This window comes from Sparus aurata, chromosome 7 (assembly GCF_900880675.1).
Source record: "Sparus aurata chromosome 7, fSpaAur1.1, whole genome shotgun sequence".
NCBI lineage: Eukaryota > Metazoa > Chordata > Actinopteri > Spariformes > Sparidae > Sparus > Sparus aurata.
Window position 1 is genome coordinate 3012039 of NC_044193.1, and position 21497 is coordinate 3033535.

A 21497-nucleotide genomic window follows, 5' to 3' on the forward strand; every position below is an offset into this window, starting at 1 on the left:
TATTGTGTAAAATGCATGGTGGTGTCCCACAGGGCAGCTGTCTCGATCCTCTTCTGTTCTTCTGTCATCATTTTTTATGGCAAAAAACAAAGTTAAAGATAGATTTAACTGAGTTTTTCTTTTCAAATGTTCTATAGATATATCACAATATCGTTACCTTGACTTCTTTAGGCCACATGACCCTAATTTGAAGTAATAAACACAAGTTGTTCCAATTTTAAATGAAAGAAATTGACAGTGAGAAACGAGGCTCTGAAGCAACAGAAACATTTATTTTACAACAGTACATCAGATACTTCATTGACGCACACGTCTGCCTGACAGACGCAAACATGATCAGTCCATGCTAAAAACAGAAAACCTCTACGTCTCTATGTACTGTGCCACTGCGTGTATATACAGCGGGTCCGCCATTTTGTCGCCTCGTTGTCAAAATGGTTTACGTCTAAAATTCTATACATCCTCTCCACTAGTCGTTAATCGGTTATTAAAAACATAAGAAAAAAAATTAAATAAATAAAATAATGCTTCATTTTTATTATTATTATTATTGTCTGGTCGCTATATTCACACGTAGATAAGTTCTTGTTAATTATGCCGTCGTTTTAGATCTCGCTATGGAAGCTTCTTGACTCCAGGTTTGTGTGTTTCAGGCTTCACGCTGCATTCACTCAGACACCGTTGCGTGTTTGGTCGATAGAAGTAAAATGAGAAAAAAGAAAAAGGAGGGATTTTGGGGGGTTTAACAATGTGGCATTTCAGTGGTCACATGACATGAAGCATAAAAAGAGAAAATCTGGTGAAAACAGAATATCTGCAGGTTTCACAAAACCCTTTTTGGGCCGTTAAAAGATCTTTTTATTGTTCAATTAGTCAAATGTCTTCAATGGAGACGACATGATGTATATTAACTCTGGGCTGGAATTTGTATTTACTTGATTTTTAGGACTTTTTTAAAAGACTTTTTATGAACCTGCAGATTCCCTGAAACCACGTTTGAAATTTAAAGTGGAGTCATGGAAGAGATTTATTGCACTTTCTCATGATATGTATAAATACATAATGAACAAAGTGTTGGAGTGAGGAATCAAAGAACATATAGTGAATAAATTAGCCTGTTTGGTTCAGTGTAGGTGCTTTTTTTTGTTGTTTCTTTTTATAAAAATTAAAATAGTTGACACAAACAAGCACAATGTTCCTGTATTTTCTACTATAGTAGAGCTGGACTGCTACAAAAAAAAGAGGAAAGACTACTAAAAAAAAAAGTGACATATAATTAGACTAACTAATCAGTGTGATTGTTGTAAACTGCTCTTCAGATGCTATGAGGATTGTTATCATCTACAAAAACGAACATATAAGACTTTGGATATGGATATCCTCCCTTCATTAACAACATAAATAAGAAAAAAAATAACAACAATGAGAAGCAGTTCTACGGAGACAAACGGAAAAAAGAAAGAAAGAAAAAATAGTGTTCAAACTTCTGACCAACGCAAAGAAATACAGTGAAATCTAAACATACAGTTTACACGACATGTACAGCATTTTTACTTTCCCACAAAACAAATTGAAAACTAAAAATAAACAGACAAACACAAAAAAAAAGGGGCTCAATCAGTGTGTATGTCTGTTCTTCCACTGACGTATGTTAATGGACTTGTAATAACACTGGACTCTTCAGCACACACACGGCTTTCAATGTGAGGCAGGAAGCTCAATCTGTCATGTGAGTGGATTCAACATAACAGAAGGAAGAAGTGAGGAAGAAGAGGAGAAGGACCGTACTACCACATGTCCATACCACTGTCTGTCCTGTGAGAGAGATCCTTCCTAACGATTCTTCCTTTATTTAGTTGTTCTCCATCTGAGGGTATCATATTCGGATTTGTCGTTGTGGGCCACTAGGTTTTCAAAACGTGAGAGCAAATTTGTTCACACTCTCCGAGGATGATCTGTGATGGAGTGGAGGAACACAGCAGTCACAGTTAACGTTGAGCGGGACTGTGTGTCTGCTGACTGATGTGGATTTCCAGGTATCCGCTCAGTCGCGGTCACATGTGCCAAAGCTGATTAAGATTCAGTCTCGGCAGCTGCAGGACTTCCAGTATTTTCTCAAGGAAGTGTGTTTCTGTGTGTCTGTCAGCTGAAACCTCGCCTGATTGCTCATGAAGTGCTGACAGCTGACACACTGAGAGTGGCAAATTTATCAGAAATAATTAGTTCAGATCTTAAGGAAATGCTCCACGATGGTGATCACATGTTCCGTTTCCTTTCACTGAAGCAAAACTTCAGAATGAGGAAGCAGAGCCAGACTGAAGTGCGGGGGAATCGATGCCAGTGTGGCACCAGCTGCATGCTGCTCATGACAAATAAACCCCCACACAGGCATATCAACTGCTCATGGAACATAAAGACGGGATCTCTGACCTACTTCCAGCCGGCGGTGGGCCGACAGAGAGGCTTTGATAAGCGTTTCCCAGCGAGCTAAAAGCAGACCACGTGTTCGTCATTCTCAGGTTGAAAAAGACACACAAAGACTCGTCGCTGCGTCAAACAACGTTTTTAAAGAGCGTGTTTTGTGCAAGACAGCTCTGTTTGCTACTGGTCATTATATGTTGAGAATGAAAAGAGCAGTGCAACTGTGTGCCTTGAAAAGTTGAATGTATTTCAACTTCTAAAAAATCAGGAGAGGACACCAGGCATTCAAGACAGACGTGGACTTGAGCAGCAGACCCGGTTCTGTTCAGACTACGTGTCTGCCAACATGTTTGTGCTGTGAACGATCCACGAGTTCAGTGTGCAACAAAAGCTTAGACTGTGTGCAGACAGTCTGCAGTCGCAGGTGATGTCATGTCATGCAGACTGCCTGCAAGTATAACTTGTGCTTTAAACTTACATTTACAAAATGATTGAAGATACATTCAACAGAATCCCCCACATTTCGACTTTCTTCAGATTTTTTAAATTTGTATACCTCTTACCCCTTCAAATAACTAGATGTGCTCCTGATTGAATATTTGACATCCTGGGTAATAAAACTGGTCTGATCCGGTCTGAAACTGATGTTACAAGAACTGTTTTTATTGTCCTCCTCGTCCTCCTCATCTTCCTCGACTCACTCCACGATAAATTAACATTTAAAAAGATAAAAGTTTGGTCAGAGCTGCTGAGCTCAGGCTGACTTTGAGTGATGATTTTATGTAGCATTTGCTGGTGTGTGTGTGTGTGTGTGTTTGTGTGTGTGGTATCATTTAAATATTTTTTTTTTTGGCCTTTTTGAACAGCTGAAGAGAAACATAACAGATGAACTGATGAGAAACGTGTTGAGATTGTGTTAGCATCGTCCTGTGATTGTGGAGGAGCTGATTGTGTGTGTGTGTGTGTGTGTGTGTGTGTGTGTGTGTGTGTCTAGTATGCGTCGGTCCTGTAGCTGTGGTGGGCATCAGAGGTGAGCGTGGTGGTTTCTGTGGCGGAGGACGGCTGCATCACGATGGGCTCGCCGCCATCTGAGGATACACAAACAAACAAAAACATTATAACAAGGTTTAAAATAAACTCCTCACGGGGAACCTTTGTGTGTTTGTTGCAGCATCGATGCGTCGCAGCCCTCACCTCTCTCGTCAGCGGTCAGCTGGGCCTCCAGGTCCTCGGGGGAGACGTAGAACTCGGGCTCCTGATCCATCGGCGGCCGAGGTTTACATTTACCGCAGCAGCAGTTACAGCAGCAGCACAGGCAACAGCAGAAATAACAGCCTGTGGACAGGCAGCAGAAGACGAACAGGGCCTGCGGGACGGAGAGCCGAGACGATGAGATATTAAATATTAAACAGACGACAAACTGATGAAGGTAAACATGTCGAGGCGAAAAGGAAAACAAACAATTAACGCTTGGAAAATCTTGTTTGAATATCAAATACACTGCTGAGTGTCAGACAGTATTCACTTCTCCTCGGGCTCATTCATGATTCAGTGTTTCCTGGTGAAGTTTACAGTTTCAGTGCTTTAATATCCTGACTGCACCACGTACATATCTTATTCTCAAGTGTCTGATAACAACATTTTAAGAGGTATCATCAGTTTGAGTATTTTTTCTTTTATGAAAAGTCAAATCCTCGTATTTCAGCTTCTTAAATGTGAATACTTTCTGCTTTCTTGCTCCCTCTGTGACAGTAAACTGAATATCTTTGGGCTTCAGGAAGCATTTCAACATTTTCTAATAATTTAAACATCAATGAACATAATGGTTAGTTGCAGCCCTATTAAGGATTATTTGATTTAAAACACCTACAGTAAATCATCAGTGGAGGAGCCAGTTGTTTAGACAGATTAAGATCATTTGTATTTGGTTGTGAAGTTATTTTAAATTACAACCCTGATTCTAAAATAGTCGGGATGTTGTGAAAAACATAAATAAAGGAGAATGCGATGATTACACTCACTTGGAAACAAGTTCAAAGACAATATGCTTAATGTTTGACTTCATCATCTTCATTATTCTTTCATTCTCATTAAAAAAGTTGTGACAGGAGCAACAAAAGACTTGGAAAGTTGTGGAATGATCTAAAAACAGCAGAAAACAACAGGCTCACTGACATCAGGTGATATTCTCATGAATCATCTCACCTTCGCCCACCAGCTGGACAGAACGAAGTAGGTGTTGACGTTCTCCTCTCCGAACTGCTCCGCCACGTAGAGCCCCAGCGAGCCGTATTTGTCGTAGATGTTCTTCTTGGTGGCGTCGCTCAGGATGGAGTGGGCGTTGTTGATTTCCTTAAACTTTTCGGCTGCATCTGGATTGTCCGGGTTCTTGTCCGGGTGGAACTTTAACGCCAGTTTCCTGCACAGAGACAGAGAGAATGAAGGATGGATTAAAGAAAACAGCGCACAAACACACATAAACAACTCCAGCAGGCCTTAAACACAGCAGACTTCTGGTGATGATTTGAATGATTGCTCGGTTCCACTGAGAAAGGCAACAACTTTTCATTATTTTCTTGTTTATTGTTTGAATTTTTTCTTGTTTTACACTCAGAGTGACAGAAATGTTAAGATTGTCTGTTTAATAACCAGCAGTAACCTGATTTAATCTCATTGATTTGACCCATTAAGAAAGTGTCACCGGCCTCTGGCTCCCTCTAGTGGTTCAAAACATAAAACATCAACATGACAGGTGGAGCGACCCTGCAGCCGTCTGCCTGGAGTTTCTGATTTTCTCTCTTTGTTGCTGCTCGGGACGCTTTACCAACCCAACATGTGTCTATTTGACGTCCTGGGAAAGAGACTCAACAATCAACTGTCTTTGTGGTGCGTTCAGGAACAGCTGGGACAAATCCTACTGATTCTACCTTTAACTTTAATAGTCTTTGAATTCTATTAATACGACGTGAGCTTCAGTTAGCTTTGAGCACAAATGTCCTTCAGAGGGAGACTTTTTACTCTGATACTCTGAGTACATGTCAGAGCCTGTAATCTATTACTTTTGCTGGAGTAAACAAGTTCAATCAGTACTTCTACTTCTACCAGAGTCCTTTTTTAAACAAGTATCTGAAATTCTACTGGAGGAAAGAATTTGTGGACTCTGCACAACATATAGTGCAATTCTTAGCTGCCTAGCTCCAGAACGGATTTAACAATAGATGAATCCAATAAAGGTAAATGTCTAATCTTGTGTGTGTTAACAGATACCTGTAACATTTCTTGATGTCCTCTGTGGTGGCGCTCTTGTCGACTCCCAGCACGATGTACAGCGATTCTCCAGATGTGGAGAGAGTTCTCTGTCTCTGCTGCTCCATGGCCTCTCTCTCTCTTTTGTTCCTTCTCTGTTACTCGCTCCCTCGCTCTGTCAGCCTCTCACCTGTCGGGTAAAAACAAGAAAAGAGGGGAAAAGAGGCTGATGAGCTGAAAGGTTCAAATCAAAGACAAGTCACTCTGTTTCCATTATTTCTCATATTGTTCCCTCCCAGTCCTTCAACTGGCCCTTCTTGCTTTCCGTCCTGCACATTTTCTTTCAGATATTGACAAAATAATCCAGTGTATATGTTGCGTTAGGCAAAAATGTTAAATTACAACACTAGTTAAATACTTTTACAGAAATGCTGCAGAAAAATGTTGCTGTGTGACGGTCAGAATCCATTTAAATTCTGTCCGATCTGGTCTCCAAATGGCAGGTGAAAGTTTCAAACTCAAGCTCAAGTAACTTAGAATTTGTCGAGACAACCTTAAGACACTTGTGATGAAAAGTTGTAGTTTAAGTGTTTTATAACGCCACACAGTGGACACAGGAAGTCACAATGAAAAATTGCACAATGATCTGACTTTTTGTTTATTCGTATTTATCATTTTTTACTGGCAGCAACTGAAAAAAATAAAGCGATATTAGAAAAAGAGACGAATACAGCAGGAGGTAAAGATCAAATCCCACCTTTTGAGAGGTGGTGAAGCGGTGACCGACCTCTTAGTTAATATGGTGTTGTGGGATTTAAGGGTGTGATGTGTCGAGGAGGGGAAAGGAATAAATGAAGTCAGTCGGGGTGACCTAAGCTGATGTCACACAGCCAGGCAGGTAGGCAGGTGTGTAAAGAGAGATTAATATTCTGTGTCCTGAAGGAACCTCACCTCACCTCACCTCACCGCAGGAGCTGAAGTAAACAAGATGCTTACACTCCACACACCCCACACACTCACCACACTCCACACACACACGCCGCTTCAGGCAGCAACAAACATATTCATCTAAATATTGTTTTTGAAATTCCTCCTCATGTCAGACAGGGGTACATCTATAGATTAACATTACTTTTCAGAGAACACAGCAGCACACAAGTCTCCACTAAAGGCATGCACATTAAGTTTAAATTAAAGGGACAGTTCACCCCCAAAAAGAAGATGAGGAAATTCAGTCAGCTCTGTTATGTCCTGCTACCCGATTAAACCTCTGGGCCAATACTGAAATATACTAAATGTATATTAAAATACAATATATAGTATATCGTGTTCATCCACCTCACATCTGTCACACTGCCAAACAATAACACACTGATTTTAACTAAACTAGGTCATCTGTATGTGAGATAACAAGTTCATCGTCGCCTTCTCTCAGCAGATTAAATCTGTGTGAAGACACTAACAGAGGGCGGCTCAGATGTCGATCTGAATCTTTTAAAATTTAACAAGTAACCACAATAAAAACAGACCAAACAAAGTCAGATTTCAGCATCCGTTAATTTAGCCTCTGTGGTGTCCCACTTTCTCTCCTGTGTGCTCTCTTTTATCCCCGTCTCTCAGTTTCTCTCTCTACATCAGCACCAGAGCTTATTTGTGTGGCTGGTGGATAAACAGACATCAAACCTGAACCAGAACTGAACTCTCAACTAATGAGACACTCTCTGGCTAACTTTGTCTTAAACAGCGCTTACTGTTACACCAGCCAGTTGGTCCAATATCAAAAATGCATGCAGTTTTAAAGGAAGTGTTGGTTAAATCCTGATGGAAGTGAAGGAATTCTCTTTTCTCTGGCTGGACTATAAACATGTTTCCTCCTCTTACATCTGAAAACCAATTTGTGGGCCAGGGCATCTATGCAGCACCACAGAACTTCATTATAATTTGATTATTGATTAAACGAATACAAAAAGTGGCACTATTTTCAGTCTATTGCTCCAGTTTATTGTGTGTAAAACCATTATTGGTGTTCTTAATCTGCTGAATACAATATGAGACACAACTGGAAATCGAAGAAAAACAATGTGCAGCTTTTTTATTTTAAAAGGCTGACAGCATTATTTAATTTATCAACTTGAAAGCATGCATGTGTGTATGTGGATTACAAAATAAGGGGCTGAGCTCTGCTGTGTTATTAATGTTTTAAGTCCAGCAGTGACCTGCTTAACGTTCGTCTTGCAAAGGTAATTATGCAATCATTAATTAAAAAAGAAACGCTTGCAGCCGCTGCCTGGTCCGGGTGCTGCACTACCCTTGAAGTTTAGTTTTGTCTTTTTCGTTCCGTCAACACCACACTACTTATTAACATTCAGAAAATAGATTTCAGACATTCGTGCATAGATTCGCGATTATTATGTGAAACCTACTGTGAATAACAGAGCCCTAAGCTGCTGTAGCTACAGAGCGCTCCTAAGAAACAGGTGATTTTGCAGTTGACGTTTTAGCAAGAATCTTATTACCACACAGTTTCTTGTTAAAAAGATGATGAAATAGATGCAAGAGCTGCAGGAGATCAGTGGAGTGAGGGCGGGTACTGCAGGTCAGTCCGCCGAGCGGAGGCCTCACAGAAATAACAGAGTAAATCCACCCGGTGTGGGGCTGCGGGGCTTGTGTACAGCAGGCATTACAATAAGCTACTTCAACCAGACCACAGCACACTGACAAACACAATACACCCATTGGCAACAACAATAACAGGAGTGGGCTGATAAACCAGCTTTAAGCAGGAAAAGAGAAGATTACAAGCTGTGTGAGTATTTCAAGAACGGATGCTCACTTGGACACTAATGCAGTACAGGTGAATTTGTTATTCATGATCAGAAAGAGTTAAGATAATAGATTTTAAGTTTTAACGTCCTGAAGGAAATCCACTTCCTGACCTGTGAGCTGAGCAGTGACAGGTCGATACTACCCTGTCAGACAGCCGGTGTTTGGGGGTTGGCAGGCTTAGAGACCACGCTAAGCCAATTCAGCCACACAGACAGACCGGAGCAGACTGCGAGACTTAAATTAACAGGAAAAGAAGCTTCACGCCGTCTTCACACCAGAACCTGCACCTTCCTGATGAGCAATTATCACACTGTGACTCATGGGCTGAGTATTGTAACAAGTGCAAGGTTCCCATCACAGTTACATCAGTGTGATTCAGACACATATTTAAACCAAGTAAGTGGTGTGATATTTATTCTTAGGAGGCTAAAATATAGAAACCAAATTACTCTACTCTACCTCAGGCTACTTTCATATTATTATTTCAACCACCAATGTGATGATAAGTGTATCATATTTAGTAAAAGGCATGGTGCATCGGCCGTGAATAAAGTTACAGGAATATTTCAACATTTTATACAACATAATAGGTTTATCTGCTGGAGTTATTCATTTAGCATTTTTCATCAGTTTCTTTTTATAATTTAGTTTATAATTTTTATTTCAGTCAGTTTCCACAGTGGATTTGCTCATTTAAGCTTATATTTTTTTGTAAGTATATTATAGTGTTTACATGTCAGGCGAAATATTACATAATTATAGAATATTACAATACAAACATTTCCTGGATTCTCTTGGTTTTAGTATTTTATAATCTTTTATTTATTATAAATTGATTTTACAAGTTTTCTTCTGTGTCTTTTTTACATGTGTGCACATTATTTCATACAACTTGTATTTTATTATTGCCATTTATGTTTTTATTGTGCCTTTTTATACTATTTATGACTGTTTTTGCCACAATGCAACATGACTACTTTGTACAGCACTTTGCTCAACGTATAAATCAACTTGACTGTACTTGGTTTTAGTTAACTATAACAACCCTGATAGGTGAGTTTAAACACACACTGGTATCTACATTTAAAGTGTGTTTTCCCCGACTGATCCTTCAGCTATCTGCTTTACCCAACTTGAATTACATCTAGGCTCTTTATTGACATAACAATGATAAATACAGACTAACTAGTATTATTCAGGATATGTGGCACATTCACTGAGTGGGTCATTTTAGTGACCTTGGCCGATGGCTATAAGCAAATCTGGGTGTGTGAGTTGACATGAGGCAGTGAGTGGTAGGAGGCTAGCTTTAGCTTTTGCAGATTGTCAGTGTGTGTTAACCTAAACATACAGGGGTAATCTTAAAACACACACAAAACTTTGAACCAAGAAACACACGCCATCAACAAACACACCACACATTGAAAAGCTACAGGTCAGTGTGTCCTAAATAAATAGAACAAGACACCAGGGTGACGAAAATATCTCTATTATTTAAAGTCCTCATTTATGGTCAGCCATTAGTCCAAAACCCTATACAGCACCAGATGGCACTTATTGCCATGGCAACCCTACACACGCTTGACAACACATTGATTTAACACCTCCTTAAATCCTGCCCACTGCTGTGCCTCAGATTAACCAATCACAACACAGTTTCACCACCCACCTGACTGGGATTAACCAATGAGGGTGATTCATCCATACCCCAGGGATTATCTACATGTTGAGTGACTGTGTGTGTGTGTGTGTGTGTGTGTGTGTGTGTGGTGAACAATCACATCCGAACGCTGTGACCTGAAGACTCCGCCCCCCTTCCCCGAGCCGGTGGCCAATGAGATTTTGTTTTGTTGAATGAGCTGTGAGTCGAACTGGCCATTCAGAGGGAGAAACAGAGTGGAGAGAATTAACACAGTGCGTAAAGAGGCGGACAGCATATGGTCTGTGTCTTACAGTGCGAGTGTGAGACTGCATATGGAAATCTGCTTCCACACCTGAGTCTCACTTTTTCTTTCTCATTGAATTTTATCCACTGAGGGAGTAAAACTGCAGCTCAGCCTCAAGTTCACCTGATCACATCATATCATGATATTAGCATACAAGAGTCCTGCTTTTTAATTTGCAAACCTTTCCCAAAATTTGGCAAAATGTTTATTTTCTGTATTGATCAATCAGTCAGTTATTTACACAATCGATTAAAAGTCCATACTCTTTTCATACACATAAATGACAAAGAAAACCAGCAAAAGCCACTGAAATCAACATTTCTGATATTTTTCTGTAACCTCTATTTCAATTAAAGTTTCTGAATTGTCCAAAAACACTTCAGATTCCTCATATGCACATTAAAAAAGAAAGAATCAAAGATTAAAGAATCCAAACAACTAAAATAGACTGAGGTGAGATAAAGAGTGGATAAAACCTCATGAACAACATAAATCAATGTACAAAATGTGCTTATCAATTCAGAATCTTAAGAAAATGTTTCTAAGCACTGAACATTAAGGCAAAACATCTCGTGTTGCTCAACCTGACAGAATGTGTCCGTAACTTTAGCTCAGAATAACAACCCTCACTGATCAGAACAAAGACGTAAAACAACATCAAGTCCAGACACTCACATTGTTCTACTCTGCTTTCCAAGGTTGTGTAACTGAGGGATCTGCAAGATGTAAAAATCGTCTCCATAACAAACGAAACATCATCAAACAGCCTGTGAACATCTGAACAGCTGCCAAAGACAGAGCTGCCTGTACACTGAGTGAGTCTTCATGCCTGACTGCTTAATAACACCAAATACAACAACACATGAGATGGTCTGTGTGTTTATAACTACATGCACGCACATAAATCCCTTTACAACATCAGCAGAAGATAAACATGACAAAGGCAACAAAACAAATAGTTTGGTTCCTGCATGAAAACTACCATCAATAAGGTCTGAGGATGATGTTGAGTAACCAGGTCATGATTTCTGGAAAGAGACACTGCTGTTTCTGCAGTTGATATCTCCCAAAACTCTCAAACTCACACAAAAACAGTCCAGGTGGATTAATAACAATACAGGTAAGAGGAGAAATATTTAGATTTTTGGGTGAGCTGTCCCTTTAACATTGAGAAAAGGACGTGTCCAGAACAAAAGCAGCTCTACTGGGGAAGTTGGGAGTTTTGGTCCTTGCTAAAGACATGAAGTGAGATTAAAGAGGTGATTACTTTCCTTTACTGAGATCCATATCAGCAGTTCTCCTGTCATGAGTTCATTTCACCAGTCCAGTGGTTGGAGCACATGCTGGTTGTGTAATGGTGTGTGTGAGTCTGGAGTCACAATTATAATGTCTAAATATTTAAAGCTGTTTTTCTCAGCTGCTCTTCTGCTTTAAGCGTGTGTGCGTGTGTGTGTGTGTGTGCAGGGGAGATTGAGGGAAAATAGGCCAGGGTTTTTATTGTCAGCTTTCATCAAAAGAAGCTGTCACTTTACTCACACACAAACAGTGAGACGACTGTAAACTGCAACCTACATTTTATTCAAAAAGCCAAAGATCTTTTGTTCGTGACGGGGCTACTTTATCTGAAGAAAGTGCTTCCTCTGAGCGGTTTTTGTGGCAGTTTGCAGTTGCTCTCTTTAAGATTTAGAGAAGTCACTTCCTGTGTGCCAAAAAGTGTCTCTATCTCAAAATCTTCAACAGATAACTGTGACACGACAGTGACTTGTGTATATGCTCCACAATATGCTTATACAGACTGTCACTTTTTCCAAAAATTAAGTCCAAACAAATTTGAAATGACACGCAATTTGTTCGAGTGAGTTCCATGTGTGTAAGTGATATTTTAGTGAGTTGATTCTTATCATCAGAGCTGTAACAGCAGGGTAAAGTACAGCTAATTACACGGCGGTGATGCTGGCATTTTATCATGATTACAGTTATCACAACCTGGCTGTCATAAATCAAACAGCTAAATCAACACAATGAGCGCGATACGAGAACACTCTAGTGTTCGGCATAACCTCAGGTAAACGAGCAAACCCCAGCAAATCCCATTCCTGATGGGATAAGTGTGTGTTTGGCTTTACTTTCAACCTGGTATTAACCCTGTGTTTGTCCAGGGCAGGTTCACGGAGCTCCTCAGCTCGATCCCAGCAACACCCAGCGACACTGGCCACTACAACCTGTCTGAACCCACAAGTCCACATGTGTCGTTGTTATAAGGGACTCTAAGTAACATCATCTTCTTCTGTGGTTTAAAAACAGGTAATAAAAAGGTCAAATGTGTCACAACATACCTTTTTAAATGAAGCATGCTTGTTTGGCATAGAACCCGACAAAGTCCCATAATTACTCAAGCTGCAATGTATAATGTTGTCAACATTAAGTTAACATTATCAAATATAAGTTGTCAACTGGTAATCATATCATATTCTAAGAAAGAAAAAAGTTAAAAGCCTTTGATTCCTGCTTCTAAAATGTGCATTTTTTCTGGTTTCTTTCCTCCCCTGTGAGATTAAACTGGATATTTTGATATATAATGAAATAATCCCCCTAAACATCTTCCCCATCATGACTGATATCGCAATAGCAATATCAGTCTCAAAAAAACACATGATGATTTATTTTGTGTTCAGCAATTATTATCAGTGCTGCTCTAGTAAACAAAGCAAATTCTCTCCCTAAAGTAGATTGTTATGAACATAATATCTTTTTTTTTTCTTTATTGATAGAACAGCTGAAGACTTGGACAGGAAACAGGGTGAGAGAGAGGGGAGTGACACGCAGCAAAGGGCCTCAGGCCGGGAGTGTAACCCGGGTCCGCTGCAGCGAGGACAAAAACTCTGTACATGGAAGCTTGTACAACGGCAAACCATGAACATAATATCTTAAAAAATGTAACCAGGAGTTCAAGGTGCATCACTGTTTTGTTTTTTTGAACAGTGTAAAAATGTTTGGGGGAAATGTCCCTTTAAGCCTGTATACAGAGGATCATCAGACTGCTGCAGAAAACAGCAGTTTTCAGTCTTTTTACAAAACATGAGTCACGACTTATTCTAACTGTTGCCTCCTTCGTTTCTGCCCAGTAGGGAAGACATGGATCATTAGTTAGTATTACCCACTACAGCAGACACCAGCTGCTGTCTGTGTACACACACACACACACACACATGCAAACACACACAGCGAGTGTCAGGCTTCACAAAATGAAATAAAGAAAGTGCAGATGTAATGTCAATGATGCAGGGAGAACGTCTTGTACATCTCTAACTCTCCTTCTCGTTCACTAAGGCCTGTTGGGATGATTGTTAGTCTCAGTTTTATTTAAATTTTAATCCTTCTCTTTGTTCCCATCATCAGTTCTTCTGTATAATTATCATATACAGCACATACATTAGACAAACACTACTCAATAATGTCCAGGCTGCAGAGGTTAAATGAAACACAACAATACAACATCTCTGCACCACATGCTTGTTAGCCAACTAGTTTCACTGAGGAAGCTAAGCTAGGAAATGCAAATAACAATGGCTCGACCGAGAGAAACACACTGATAGCGTCCTGTAGACATGAAACAACCCTGACACTGATCTAACCAAACATCTTGGGTTCATCCAACTGAGCTGGTTTCCTATCAAACAGTACATGGTGACATATTGGTTCTTTATTTTCTCTCCCACATGTCACAAACGCAGGATTGTCCATTGGCCCAACACTACAAGGTGACCTCTTCAGATTGCTTCTTTTGTTTGACCAGTAATCAAAAACATAAAGACATTCATTTTACTACCACATCAAAGAAAGAAAAGCAGAAAATCTTAAAAGCTGAGAAGCTGGAAGTCAATGAGCAATAATTAATCATCAAACTGATGTTTCAGCTCAGTCCAGCTTGACTTCCTCATATCTGCTGCTGACTATATTAAGCAACATGACATGATGGGTTTGCACAATCATTCTGCTCCCTAGCAGGTGAAGACACACCTGATTCCCAAGTTAATTTGATTTCATTTCAAACATTTGCTAGAAATCTTGCATGATTCTCTTTCCCTCCCTCTTCTCCAGTGCTCCATCGCTCTTCCTTTCAACAGACTTTCCTCCGTCCCTCCCTCTTCCTTCCTGCACAATACCTTTGTCATCACTTCCTCATTAGTGTGTCGCCACGTCTCTTCCGCTCTCTTTACTCAGTCTAAGATGAGACCTTTTTCTCCTCTTAACACATTTTTTACCCCTCTTTGGTACTTCCAATGTATCCTATTTCTTACCATTTCCATCCCTCAGCTCAACCTCCTTTCCATGTCCAAACACCACTCAGAGTCATTTACGCTTCCCTTCACCGTCTCTCCTCCTCATGTCACCCTGTTTAACCCTAGTTAGATGGCATTAGTATTACATGGTGATGATTAATTATTGAGCTACTGCATTTCATGAATTTCCACACTCATTTTACAAAAATGCACAGAGCGGATACACTGCTTATATAAGGAAAAATACTGAGGTTCCATTTGGTTTATCAGAAAGAATTAACTTGTAAACACAAACAGGCCGTGCAGTGTTTCACACAGCAGGTTACACACACTTTCAGCTCCTCACTCACTGCTCAGATATTAATCTTTAAGTGGTCTTCTGAGAATTTGACCACACCTTCTGTCTGCTGTTATCTACGTGGCTCTGATGATGGAGTTTAAATGCTTGTGAGCCATTTATTTGCTCACTTTGTTTAGCTGCTCATCATGAAAGAGCTGGGAGAGAGAATGGATGGACAAGAACATCACATCTAAATCACTTGTCGAATACCAAACAGTTCTTATTTCGGCTTCTAATACGCGACATTCTCTCTTTTCATTCTTTCAGATCAAAAGCTATAACTTTAAACACTTTTGGCTCCATGTTTGGCATATTTGATGTGCATCAGTCATTATTTGCTTTTTATAGACTAAAAATGAAAGAAAAGGTTGCAGCCCCCCAAAAAACTGGTAAGAGGCAAATTGTAAGAAAGAGCACACAAGTACACATCATATAATGCTTGTCTGGCTTTTTAGGGGGAACAAAAGCAACACAAGACAGTTTAAGACGCCACTTTGGCCTGAAGAAATGTATATTATACATTTTTTCACTTTTTTCTTACATTTTATAGACAAAACTTATAATTTACTAGACAAAATAATAGGAAGATTAATCAAGTATCTTATGTTGCAGCCTTAGTTATAGAAGTACAATAAAAATGAGGCTTCATGCAGAAAAATAAACACAAACAGATGCAGTCATTGCTTCTTGTAGCTCTGAATTTAATGAGATTGGGTTACAAACACACGCAGCCCTGCAGCCGTTCCTGCCTGACAATAGATGGTAATGCAACCTCAATGTTATGCTGAGAGAGTAAACACAGCTGCTACACATGTGCATACAGTACAGGAAACCAATCACTGGCACATCTCAGTAATAACTCACACAAACAGTCACCAACGTAGATTAAACAAGATGAGTGTTGGATGATTTTTTAAAAACTCATTCTTGTTTTGCTCTGCTCAGGTGACAAAAATGAAATTCCACGTTTAGAGCAAGGAATCTCCAAACCTGCTCCCAGACATCTTAATCACTTGTTTCCTGCCATGTTTCCTATTAAAAACAACTGAGAACAGATTTATACAAGAAAAATAACAGCAGTGTCATCTTCCTGTGCTCAGAGCCATAAATGGCGGAAAAAAAAGTCACCAATATATTTACAATTGTGGATAATATGAAAGTGACTGCACAAGTTGTTGTTTGTCACACAACAGAACACAACCCTTTCCGACCGCCATGAACAACGCTTGTGTTAACCACAACCACAGCTTCTGTGTTGACAAGACAGACGTGTCGGTCTTTATGATAGGAATCCACATCTTATTCCAAGAGAAGTGTGTTTGAGGTTTGTCAGGAGCAAAAACATCCAAATGACGACAGGAAACATCCATAAATTACAAAGTCATCTGTGAAGACATATTTGCATGTACTGCCTTGCTGATGAAGCCCTTTTGGTTCAGTAGCAAACAATTTCAAAGCAAAATTAGAAGTCAAGTTACCTTTGACTTTGATTTAACAGAGAGGATTTATCCATATGTTGTCAGCTGGAAATAACCACAACAGCTGCTTAACTAAACGCAGAGACACGCTCGAGATGAGTGCAGACAAAGCCAACATTTGGAGCAAGGGTTAGCTAGACACAAATTAGCTTTCCTATCAGTGTCTTTATCTTGGCACAGGGATGCTGAGATGCAAAAAGGCCAATCCAATTCATTAGCTAATAGCCAATCAGCTGCCGGTCAACATTCTCTGGCAATGGACACACACATGCTAACAGTGCAGGACAAAACATCACAGTTACGACCAGGACTCTGCTACGTTGACTAACCACAGATGTGCTGTAAACTCCAGTGGAAGACGTCACCGCCCACTGCAACAGCATTTATCTTATTTTGAGTTTGTAAAGTTGTTATCTGTAAATGTTTGGCTCGGTGCAAAGACAGATTTTATTAGGAATAAACAGCTGGAGTCACATCAGATTCTGCTCCGATCCTACTGATTGGGCGAATAAACACTCTGGACCGTTGGTTGGACAAAAGAAGCAATATGAAGATGTCACTTTCGGCTCTGGGACAAAGAATGTTTTTTACATTTTATGGAAGAAACATTATAATAAAACATGTTAATGGACGAGGCACAAATATGACTGACTGCTTGGCAGACCGGCTGAGTGCTCAACAAGAAGAATGTGGTTGTATTAGTCAGGTGAGAAACCAGCGCTGCTAAAAATAGTGTTCTATTCTTAATCTTGATAAAACAGAGTGCCTGGACAAACTGTGTCTCCATTAACAAGTTTTCTGTGAAACTCTCACATCACATCAGAGCTTCCTTATCACGCTACTGGGTACTTTCACAGAGGAACTTCAGAGAGAACGCTGCAGAGAGAACATCCATGATCCAGCAGAACGAATCTATGTCAAATCACTGTCAAAGATCAGAGAGGGAGGACGGAAATGAAAGTGAGAGTGATGAAGATGGAAAGACAGAGGAAGACAGAGGGGAGACAGCAGGGTCAGGGAGAGAGAGATGGACTGACAGAGAGAAAGAAAGGAGTCATTAGTTAAGCGTGAGAAAGCGAAAGAAAACATTTGAAGTAACAGGAGAAGGGAAACTGAAGGTGAATGTTTAACACTCCCATGTGACTTTTGATCACAAGACTGTTACACCATGCTGTCCAAAGGACACGCTCACGCTAGACTCATGACTGGAGGCTAACCGCAGCCACAGCCTGGTTCCTCCAGGGGATCTGTAGTTGTCTGACAGGGAGGACGCTCTCACCTGTAGATGATAAACTACAGGGATAGATTTACTATTCTGATCACTAACAACGAGAGAAACTCGTACATGCTTTTCTTGTGTCTTCCAAGTGGACGTCAGTGGATCAGAAGCTCAATAAGGTGATGCCAAAAATGTAAACCCACTTACTGTTCATGTGCACCGCCTTTCAGCAATGTCACGCTCAGCTGTGACTAACTCAACAATTACTTACACTATTTCTGACAGTATACTTCTGTCCCACACACCAAAATATACCAAACTATTCACACTGTCAAGTTACATTAACTGGACATTCATTTCTTACATCACACACCTGGACTCTGAGCAATTATTACGTTCAATATTAATCTAAAACGCTGAAATGCATTCCTGTCATCAACATGCATTACATGAATGTACACACATGATAAGAAAGCTGCGACTGCACTGCTCTCTGTGGATTAAAACTTTCAGTAATGTTGCACTTCTCGCCAGCTTCTATAAGTCACATTAACGCATGCATTAATGCATTTTACATTTGGACAGCTGACTGAAAGGCTTTCTGTGACTTCACTGCTTTGGCTATTTCTGTAAGTGCAGCGTACATGTTAACCCCACTGTGAGACTGTTAAATTACTCACAAGAACTGAAAGATAACAGCATATGAGTACACTGTCAAGGAAAAAAATATATACAGGCTACTGCTTTGGCTTTTCATTAATTGGGTTGGAAATTGAAAATCAATCCCTCATGAATCATGTGTTTCTGTCTCCTGTTGTCATCTACAGCTCGTTACTCATTCTGATGTCAGAGACTGAATACGAACCCTATCAGTCTTCTATGTGAGGATAGAAATATCAATACCAAATACCAGTGAGCCAAAGCTGGAATCCCAGCTGGGGGATAATTTTAGGTTTTCAAGGGTCACAGCAGAGACACTCCGACAGGAAACTGTTTCACAGCACCACCGCTAATTAATGTTACTGCACTTTAGAATGAGCAAAGTAAATCATGTAAATGAGGTAGAAAAACTTTAATTGCATTTAAACATTCTGAGTAAAGAGAAAAGATGCAAGTTACTATTTTGTAGGATGCAGTGTGAGTTACGGTCATGTCAAAATAAAAATTGGACACTGCTCTAGAAAACAGTGATGCTGACATTTTAAAGACTATGGGGTAATTAATTAATGCATCAACAAAAAATATTGCAGCTCTACCTTCTAGAATAAGTGACGAGTGAGCTGACTGACATATATTTCCCAGTGGAGCTACAGTGTGGCAGCGATGATAATCCCCCTCTCTGACCTACTACGGCTCTGTTATCTAGGTGTAACCTGATTTGATGTGACTGGCTTTTGTGTGAGTCACTGATGACCGCTTACCAGAGCTCATACTGATGACATCACCCACCATCCCCCCGATCCGCTGAACCCTTACACAGACCCGCTGACTCAGAAAATAATACGATTTGGTCAAATGCTTCCCGGTCATGTACTGTAACGTAACGCTGACTCAGGTGTGACACTTTTAAAAGGGATAACTTTCCAGAATGGATGACTCCTTGAAGTTGATGCAATTAATGCATCATTTAGGCACTTAATGAATGAAAATATCATGCATCTGAACAGCCGATAGCTAGTCATGGCTTTGAATTTAGTGTGGGCTGAAGCTGAACTGTAATGGCTGTTAAAACACTTACCCGTCTGCCTGTGCAGCTGGAGATACTCTGTCTTCGATAACCCCATCCTCCTAAAGAGCCTCTACAGCATCTGGACGAGGACACTCTTTGCCAGATTGTGTATATACTTTTTCTAGTACGGCTATAGATACGTCAATATCTCATATTTTTAAAAGTCATAATACAAATTAAGGACAAAAACATTTTAATATCATTACACTCCAGCTCAGTAAGTGAAGCAGCTGATGCTACGCACTGATCAGATCATTCATTTCACACGCCATTTTCGGTAGTAGGAACTATTTCACAAATGTGTACAAATGATCAGTGTGAAATTACATAGACTGTATATAAAGTACGTGTCTTTATGTTAAAACCTGAGCAATACTATTTTTAGGGGTGATATTAAGGAGGTAAGAAATCGAATGTATATATATTTGTCGATATTTTTGCAATGATCCTTAAAATGTGGTGATCAAACACTTTTTTCCTGGGAATCTCATAGTTATATATTACCCCAAACGTCTCTTCTTGCATTATAAGAAACATTATTTGCATATCGTCACTTATCAGACAACAAATAAGACAATACTGACATATCTATGACAGAGAATCAGCTGATAATATCTGCCAACTGATGTATCAGTACAATCAGTAATCTTTGGTCTTTGAGTTAAAGATAAGCAATTTGGGCTCTGGGAAAGTATAAAGAGAATGTCTTACATTTTTTGATTTTAAGGACTAAACAGTATAGTAATTGTAAGAATAATCAGCAGATGAATCGATAATGAAAGTAAGAGTTAGCTGCAGCCCTGTGATGCAGACACAGTAATTAAAGTGATGTCATTCACTACATTCGATTGTTCCACTGAAATCTACAACCAGTACAAATAACCAGCAGCTTCACATTTGTAAAGGATCGGGGGGAAGTTGTTATGGAACAAGACTTCAGTGGGTTGGGATTGAAAAGATGAAATAAAGGATGTGTTTCCTGATTTACAACCGAGGAAATCTGATTAAAAACGATTACAAGCCAAGTTAGTGACCTGAACCAAACCTGTAAGTGTAATAAACTAAAGTCATAATGAAATGATTATAACATCTTCTGCCATGAGGACACAGCTCTCTGCTACACCCACACAGACAGCTCAGACTACCACCTGCCACTCCACATACACATCACATGGGGACAGGAAAAGACAGCAGCTCTCCTCCAGCTATTTCAGATTCGCTCACACCAAGAATAGGAACTGCCCCACTGAGAACAATACCATGGAAATCATTTCAACTACTCAGATTCAGACTCTTAAACTGTCTGGCTCTCTTGCTGGCGTGCTATAAAACAAGTTGCAGGGGAAGTTGCACCTGTCGCTCCAACATTTCCACAGACAGGAGATCAGAAACACACTGGTCCCTCACTGGGCTACACACTACAAATCCGGATTTATCCTATGATGTGTTTTTTACTAAACACTGAGTAAATCAAGAGTCGTTAGAAGACACAACAACCGATGAGACGCTTCGGGATCTGGATCTCACACACTCCTGGACTCTCAGTTCGTGACTGGCAACCGAACTAGAAAATACCGGTCGGCTCGAGAATCAAACCGTGTTTAAAGCGGATAATCTCCAGGCACCGCATCAAAGGAACACACACAGCATCCATGTTGGTTAGCCAGCCCATAGCCTAGCCTGCTTTGAGCGATATTCCTGGTTTGACTAAGCCAGCTAGCACTTAGCCCGCTAACTAATCCAAGGGCAGCAAAGCTGACTAATGTTAGCCCACAGGCTACCTCTGAGCACGTCTTACCTGTTTCTCCGCCCCGAGCAGTGCAGCTTCTGTTCCTTGGTCTCAAGTGAAGCGTGACTCGATGTTTTATAACACTCGCATCTCAGTTCAGCTTTGTTTTCCGCCGCTAAACCATCAAACTGCCGCCAGTTGAGCCACCGCGCTAACGGCTACAGCAGCAGGGCGCGAGCTGTCAATCCGGGCAGAGCGGTCGCGCGGAAACCCTCCCACT

At 40.2% G+C, this 21497-nt stretch overlaps 1 protein-coding gene across 1 annotated transcript; it reads right to left on the reverse strand.

Moving 5' to 3' along the window:
* Positions 1 to 251: 251 nt before the first annotated feature.
* Positions 252 to 21494, reverse strand: dnajc5ab (DnaJ (Hsp40) homolog, subfamily C, member 5ab). The gene is made up of 5 exons (XM_030424405.1): positions 21287 to 21494; positions 5689 to 5857; positions 4627 to 4840; positions 3616 to 3787; positions 252 to 3509 (listed from the first exon to the last, which is right to left on the reverse strand). Exons 2-5 carry the CDS (start codon positions 5793 to 5795, stop codon positions 3412 to 3414), a joined length of 591 nt encoding a protein of 196 aa, XP_030280265.1. The 5' UTR covers positions 5796 to 5857; positions 21287 to 21494; the 3' UTR covers positions 252 to 3411.
* Between the last annotated feature and the right edge of the window lie 3 nt (positions 21495 to 21497).